At 41.6% G+C, this 8738-nt stretch overlaps 1 protein-coding gene across 4 annotated transcripts in view; it reads left to right on the forward strand.

The window, feature by feature from the left end:
• Window positions 1-6269, forward strand: part of LOC106094433 (OTU domain-containing protein 5) — a 32952-nt gene extending 26683 nt beyond the window's left edge. For all 4 annotated transcript variants that reach the window (XM_059360188.1, XM_059360190.1, XM_059360191.1 and 1 more), the window contains one exon: window positions 5188-6269. In XM_059360188.1, coding sequence (XP_059216171.1) covers window positions 5188-5291 — 104 coding nt within the window. In that variant the 3' untranslated portion in view covers window positions 5292-6269. The remainder of the gene's footprint in view (window positions 1-5187) is intronic.
• Window positions 6270-8738: the final 2469 nt, after the last annotated feature.

Consider the following 8738-nt stretch of genomic DNA (forward strand, 5'->3'; position numbering starts at 1 on the left):
GTCGCTAGGTGCTGTGCGAACACAGCCAGCAGTGGGTCACAAGCGTCGCCGTCGTCGCCTTCGGCGTCCTCGTCGTCGGACTATGTGACCCCCCCGACCTCTCCCGTACGGCAATTTATGCAAAGACAGCACCCTAGCCCTACTATTGCCAGGCCAGTGTCGGGAAATGTATCGTTCCTGCAGTTAAACTGCAATGGACTGCGAGGCAAGATTGATGAGATTGTGGATTTTATGAGTCGGAAGAGCATATCGGTCGCAGCGATCCAGGAGACAAAGCTGACTAACACCTGCAGCTTGCACAGTTGTCACGGCTACAATGTGCTACGTAAGGATCGCTCAAGGAATGGAGGTGGGGGATTGGCCTTCGTTATACACCATTCCGTGCAGTATAGACCTATCTCGCCTGCGCTTGACGCTAGTGACCCATACATGGAATGTATGGGGGTAGCAGTCAAGTCTGGTACTGCCGAGATAGAGATATACAACGTGTATATACCGGCGGTTGGCAGCTGTGTCCCGATTAATGGCCAGGCCTACAGCCCCGACATAAGTGGGTTGCTATCTGGCCATAGTCGTCTGGTTCTGGGGGATTTCAATGCACATCACTCGTCATGGCATTCTCCCCTAGGCAACGACCAGCGTGGCATAGCTTTGGCAGAGCAGATAGATAGCTCCACGTTTTGCACGGTGAATGAGGATGCCCCCACTAGGATTACGAGGAGGTGCAGCAGCTCGCCAGACATCTCAATCGCATCCCCTGATCTCCTGAGTGACGTATCCTGGCAAGCCGTCATCTCTTTGGGGTCAGACCACCTCCCCATAATCCTCACCATCGACCGACCACCCGACTTCATAACCTCTGAGCGCCGAACGTTCATCAACTATAAGAAGGCCAATTGGACTGGCTTCAGAGAGTATACCAATCGCCGCTTCAATGAACTGCCACCCCCCTCTGATGTGCTTGTGGCCGAGAGGAAATTCCGAGACATCATCAACGCAGCAGCCGCTCGCTTTATACCAGCCGGTCGAATACCGCAAGTGCGACCCAATTTCCCGGCGCAAGCAGTGGTACTCGCAGACGAGCGTGATGGGATTCGTGCTATGGACCCCGCTAACCCCAGAATCAGCGAGCTGAATCTGGAAATAAACAGGGTAGTCAACGAACATAAGCGGAATTTGTGGCTGGAACACTTGGAGCAATGTAACTTAGGCACCGGTGCAGGCAAATTGTGGGCCACTGTTAAGTCTCTCTCGAACCCCGGTAGACGGGACGACAGGACCTCAGTCACTTTTGGCGAGTTAACCGTGACTGATCCGAAGAGATGCGCCAGGTTGTTCAACCGTCAATTTATCGTGCATCCCGAGAGAGACAGGGCAAGGAGGAGAGCCATTCGCCGTATTCGTGGTCTCCGAGCCGATGAACAGCCATCACAATTTACCGTGGGCGAAGTTACGAATGTCATCCGTGGCGCCAAATCTTCCAAAGCGTTGGGCCCCGACGGAATCTCTACATTGATGCTGAAGAATCTGGATTTACCTGGAGTTGAGTACCTTACCACTGTCCTTAACCTGTCATTGAACACTCTTATAGTTCCCGATGTCTGGAAAATGGGCAGAGTGATCCCGCTACTGAAGCCTGGTAAAGACCCGAGTTTGGGGGAGTCGTACAGACCGATCTCCCTTCTCTCACCAGTCGCTAAGACGCTTAAGGCATTACTCCTCCCGAGCCTCGTAGGAGAATTTCCATTCGCCGAGCATCAACACGGATTTCGGAGACTGCACAGCACAACAACAGCTTTGCATGCCATCACCACACACATTTGCCGTGGCTTCAATCAACCCAGGCCATGTGATAGGACGGTCCTCGTGGCATTGGACCTATCGAAGGCATTCGACACGGTCAGCCATGCCAAATTATTTGAGGACATCGCCAACACGTCCCTCCAGCCAGGCCTTAAACGTTGGGTCGCGAATTATCTGTGTGGCCGCCAGTCATTTGTGGAATTTAGGGATAAGAAGTCAAAACACCGTAGAGTGAAACAGGGAGTTCCCCAAGGCGGGGTGATATCTCCGGCTCTGTTTAACCTCTACCTTTCCTCCATCCCACCTCCTCCAGACGGCATAGAGATCGTATCATATGCGGACGACTGTACGATCTTGGCATCAGGCCCCCCACCCATTGATGACATCTGCGATAGGTTGAACGTCTACCTCAACGAGCTTGCCTCATATTTCGCTGCAAGAAATCTGAAGATATCCGCCACCAAATCTTCAGCCACACTGTTCACTACAAATACGCGTGAGGTGAATTCTGAGCTGACTGTGATGGTCGATGGAGAATTGATTCCGACCATCAAGTGTCCCAAAATACTTGGCGTCACATTTGACAGCTCCTACACTTTCTCCCCACATGCCACAGCAATCTGCAATAAAGTCAAAAGTAGAAACAAGGTCCTCAAGTCACTCGCTGGCAGCACTTGGGGTGCAGACAAAGAAACCTTGTTGACCACGTACAAAGCAATTGGCCGGTCTGTGGTAAGTTATGCAGCGCCAGTGTGGTCACGTCAGCTTTGTGACACGCAGTGGAATAATATTCAGATCTGTCAGAATGCCGCCCTCCGAACTGCGACGGGCTGCCTCCTTAGTTCTCATGTGGACCACCTCCACCAGGAGACAAAGATCCTACCAGTGCGAAGACATAACTACATGCTGTCTAAGCAATACCTTTTGGGCTGTTATCGCAGAAATCATCCAAATCATCATCTTGTGGATAGATACCCACCGCCCAGAAGCCTCAAGGTAGATCTACATGATCTAGAGCGTGAGGTCCAGCGCTACAAGAGAGAACCTCTAGATCAAGCGGCATATCAAGCGGGTCTGAACAACATTCATGCAGACACGGTAGCAGACGCGTTAACTGGCTACCGGGTGAATGTAGTCCTTGGAGTACGACCGCCACCCATTGCACTCGAAGAAATCGACCTCCCCCGGCAAACCAGAGTGATTCTGGCTCAATTACGTTCCGGCAGATGCAGCCGCCTCAATTCCCACAGAGCTAGGATTGATGCCGACGTGCAAGATGTATGTCCCGACTGTAACCAGGGACCGCACGATACACGTCACCTGTTTAACTGCCCGGCTAGACCCACTCGACTCAGACCCAGATCCCTGTGGACGCACCCCATCTTAGTCGCGGAGTTCCTGGGTCTTGACACTCAACAGAATCAAGCAGACGAAAGATAGTACACAATAAACTGCTACAACAACAACAACAACAACTATTCAATTTAAAAGTTTGCCCTTCAACTAAATTTATTGTGTTAAATTTTTAGCAGAATCCATTGTGGTGGGTTCCCAAGATTCGGCCCGGCCGTACTTAGCACGCTTTTACTTGTTTTTATTATACCCACCACATGGGGGTATACTAATCGGGTCATTCCATTTATAACACCTTGAAATATTGATCTGCGACCCCAAAAGTATATATATTTTGGATCGTCTCACATTCCGAGTCTAACTAGCCATGCCCGTCTGTCGAAATCACGATAGCTGTCGAACGCATAAAGCTAGCCGCACAGGTACTTTCTGTTGATGTAGGTCGTCGGGGATTGCAAATGGGCCATATCGGTTCAGATTAAGATATAGCCCCATATAAACCGACCCCCGAATTGACTTCTTGAGCCTTTAGAATCCTCAATTTTCATCCGATTTGGATGAACAAAGTCGTGTGTTATGACTTTCAACATCAATGCCAAGTATGATCACGAATCGGTCTTTAAACACATATAGCCCCCATATAAACTGATCCCCAGATTTGACTTCTTTAGCCCTTAGAAGCCTCAATTTTTATCCGATTTGGCTGAAATTTGGAAAAAATCCGAATGAAATGATCCGAATCGGTCTATAAACAGATATAGCCCCCCTATAAACTGATCCCCGGATATGACTTCTTGAGCCCTTAGAAGCTTCAACTTTCATCCGATTTTGTTGAAATTCGGAACATAGACTTGAGTTATGACTTCCAATATCCATGCCTAGTATGATCCGAATCGGTCTATAAACAGATATAGCCCCCATATAAACCGATCCCCCGATTTGACTTCTTCAGCCTTAGAAGCCAACATTTTCACCTTATGACTTACAACATCAACGCCAAGTTTTATCCGAATCGGACAATATGGTGATAAAGGCCGATAACTCGATATGACTTCTTGAGACCAAAATAATATGTTAATAAGGGTACATTTTTAGCGGAATCCATGGTGGTGCGTTCGGCCCGCGCAAATCGGAAAATAAATGTAGCTTTTATGGGCATATGACCCTAAATCGGCGGATCGCTCTATATGGCAGCTATATCCAAATCTGAACCGATCTGAGTCATATTGACGAAGGATGTTGAAGGGCCTAAGCAAATTTCAGCAAAATCGGATAATAAATGTAGCTTTTATGGGCCTAAGACCCTAAATTGGAGGATCGGTCTATATGGCAGCTATATCTAAATCTGGACCGATCTGAGCCAAATTGAGGGAGGATGTCGAAGGGCCTAACACAACTCACTGTCCGAAATTTCAGCAAAATCGGATAATAAATGTGGGTTTTATTGGCCTTAGACCCTAAATCGGCTGATCGGTCTATATGGGGGCTGTATCAAGATATAGTCCGATATAGCCCATCTTCGAACTTAACCTGCTTATGGACAAAAAAAGAAACTGCAAAGTTTCAGCTCAATATCTCTATTTTTGAAGACTCTAGCGTGATTTCAACAGACAGACAGACAGACGGACGGACATGTCTAGATCGTCTTAGATTTTTACGCTGATCAAGAATATATATACTTTATAGGGTCGGAAATGGATATTTCGATGTGTTGCAAACGGAATGACAAAATGAATATACCCCCATCCGTCGGTGGTGGGTATAATAAAATTTTATTAAAAACACCCGAAATCCAGTTACATTATTTAAACAGGAAAGACCTCAAACCGAACAAAAATTGCATGAAAACACAACATTATATTTTCCCAAAATATTTTAAACAATCTATATAATGATCTTGGAGACCACCGTAGCGCACAGGTTAGCATGTCCGCCTATGACCCTGAACGCCTGTGATGTCCGATGGAATGTTCATGGCCAAATTTGCATTTGCATATAATAATCATAATTTTTATTGGTTTTTCGTTTCAGAATTTGATCAATTGAATGAAAGTGAAATGTTGCAGCGCGCCATACAAATGTCCACACGTGATTATATAGAAGATCAAAAACGTAAATATCTCTATGGACCATAAGAAGCAAAACATCTGCAAGAAAACCCCTCAAATTTTTAAGCAAATTAAACGAAAAGCTAAATTTTTTTAAGTGTAATGCAATGAACTCAATGAACTATATACTGTTCTGTTTTTTTTCTTTATTTTTTTCAAATGTGAAATATTTTTAAATGAAAATGAAGAGTTTATTTTTACTAAATCCATTGAATTCTCTTGAGGCAATATAGACTATTAACTCAAATATATTTAAATTTCAACATTTAATAGATAATATTTATGAAAGCAAACAAAAATATATATTTCAATAAAAAAAAAAAACAAAATGGGCAGATTATCTAACTATACTAACTCAAAGGAAGAAGTTTTTTCAAAACGATGTTGTAGAAATAAAAAAGAAATTAAATTCCCTTAATGACATTTTTAAATGACTTGTTAGTCAAAGCGAAAGTTTTAAGGAAATTAATTACAAAAAAAAAGTAAACCAATTGTTAGAGGACAATCCTTAGCTATTTCTCCTTTGCCCCCTTGAATCCCCTTTAATGTTTGTGAAAACCTTAAGAACCCAAACCTGAAATAGATATCAAAATTCCAAGAAAATTGACTCTGCTATGCATTTCTTAAATTCTCTAACTTTAAAGATAGACAGACGGGGAGGACAGATAGGCCGACAGCCCCATGCAACGAAAGGCAGACGGACTGACAGATATAACTGTCTTCAAAGTAGGCTTTGATTTTTTAAATTTTTTTTAATATTAATTTTTTAAATTATTTCCAAAATATATACAGTGTTGTGTAAAAAAAACTAGTGACAGCGGATAGACGGACAAATAAAGGATTCTAAAGCATGTAAAATGAGAGCTAGATCAATGGTATGTAGAATTTTTTTAATGGATGTAGCATGCCAAAACAATTTCCGTTACGAATATATCAAACATGTACTGATATTTCACCGGAAAGCACAATTGCTACGAAAAGTCAAAATTTAGTTTGTGCAAAGTAATAGGGACAGTAAGGCAATTCGTATAAAAAATTTAGAAAATTCATTAAAAACTGCTACTTAAAGTGAATTAAAAACTGTTGTTTCTTCGTTGAAATGTAAAAACAAGAGTTTAGTTCAAATATTTTATTTTAATTGAAGTTTTTCTATTTGTAACCTAGACAGATCGAGGGACTGTGACTCTGTAACAAGAAAATATATGCAAAACTACTAAACATGAGAAATTATTATGGAACCAGCAACCTTTGTCAAAACACCGAAAATTGTGAGGCAAAGCATACACAGAAAAGAAAATGTTCATGAAATTAATGATTTTGTCCTAACATTTATGAAAACATGTTTAAATACGTCCCAATGAAACTTTACATAATATTTATGAAACACCTTTCATAAATCTCAATTCAATGAAACATGTCATAATATTTATGAAAATCAAACATATAGTTTATGAAAAGTGTTCATAACCAGTGTTGCCAGTGGTCATAACCAGTTCTGCGAAGAATCGTGCTGAGTTTGAATAAATCGATACGCATTTACTATTCATTTTGTGTGAATCTCTCAACATACGAGTATAGACCAGATCAGACCATATTTGTATATGGCTGCCATATAGTAATATTTTCCGATTGAAGGCAAAAGCCGCATTTCTCATCCAGAATTTACGAAATTTGGAACATATCCCTTAACACTCGTACCAATTACAATCAGTAGCACTTTTTTCTCTGAAATTTCGATTATGTTGGAAAAACCTTTCAAAAATTGAGGCCAGCCTATCAACCTACCAAAGAACGAAAACCTACCAATTTTGGTAGGAACCTACCAAACAATGCACCTGTACCTGCCTCTGTTCCTTAGTGAAATGTTCATGAGCAAATTTGCATTTTACCTACCAAAAACGGCAACACTGGTCATAACTGTTTTTATGAAAAACTTGCATAACATATATAAGTATTTTTCATTACATTCAAGAAAAATTTCATTAAATTTATAATAATATTTATTATATTTATAGAACCCTGTTCTACTGTTTATAAAATGTTTTCATTACATTTATAAAAAAGAAAAATTAAACCAAAAACTTGAATATTAAGTTAAATTTATTGAGATAAAATTTATACAAAACTGCAAGTGAACACAATTGATCACAGTTGAAAAAAAAAAATATATTACTTTGCGGTTACATTTTTATACCCTCCACCATAAGATGGGGGGTATACTAATTTCGTCATTCTGATTGTAACTACTCGAAATATTCGTCTGAGACCCCATAAATATATATATTCTTGATCGTCGTGAAATTTTATGTCGATCAAGCCATGTCCGTCCGTCCGTCCGTCTGTTTGTCGAAAGCACGCTAACTTCCGAAGGAGTAAAGCTAGCCGCTTGAAATTTTGCACAAATACTTCTTATTAGTGTAGGTCGGTTGGTATTGTAAATGGGCCATATCGGTCCATGTTTTGATATAGCTGCCATATAAACCGATCTTGGGTCTTGACTTCTTGAGCCTCTAGAGTGCGCAATTCTTAACCGATTGGGATGAAATTTTGCACGACGTGTTTTGTTATGATATCCAACAACTGTGCCAAGTATGGTTCAAATCGGTCCATAACCTGATATAGCTGCCATATAAACCGATCTTGGGTCTTGACTTCTTGAGCTTCTACAGTGCGCAATTCTTATCCGATAAGAATGAAATTTTGCACGACGTGTTTTGTTATTATATCCAACAACTGTGCCAAGTATGGTTCAAATCGGTCGATAACCTGATATAACTGCCATATAAACCGATCTTGGGTCTTGACTTCTTGAGCCTCTAGAGGGCGCAATTCTTATCCAATTTGAATGAATTTTGGCACGAAGTATTTGGTTATGATATCCAACAACTGTGCCAAATATGGTTCAAATCGGTTCATAACCTGATATAGCTGTCATATAAACAGATCTGGGGACTTGACTTCTTGAACTTTTAGAGGGCGCAATTTCTATCCGATTTGGCTGAAATTTCGCAAGACGTTTTTTATTCTTACTTTCAACAACTATGTCCAAAAAAGTACAAGTCGGTTCATAACCTGATATAGCTGCCATATAAACCGATCTGGTGTCTTGACTTCTTGAGCCTCTAGAGGTCGCAATTATTATCCGATTTGCCTGAAATTTTGTACGACGGATTCTCTCATGACCATTAACATACCTGTTTATTATGGTCTGAATCGGTCTATAGCCCGATACAGCTCCCATATAAATCGATCTCTCTATTTTACTTCTTGAGCCCACAAAGGGCGCAATTCTTATTCGAATTGGCTGACATTTACACAGGTCTCCAACATATAATTTAATTGTGGTCCAAACCGGACCATATCTTGATATCGCTCTAATAGCAGAGCAAATCTTTTCTTATATCCTTTTTTTTTTGCCTAAGAAGAGATGCCGGGAAAAGAACTCGACAAATGCGATCCACGGTGGAGGGTATA

The sequence above is a fragment of the Stomoxys calcitrans genome, chromosome 1 (assembly GCF_963082655.1).
Source record: "Stomoxys calcitrans chromosome 1, idStoCalc2.1, whole genome shotgun sequence".
In the NCBI taxonomy this organism is placed as follows: domain Eukaryota; kingdom Metazoa; phylum Arthropoda; class Insecta; order Diptera; family Muscidae; genus Stomoxys; species Stomoxys calcitrans.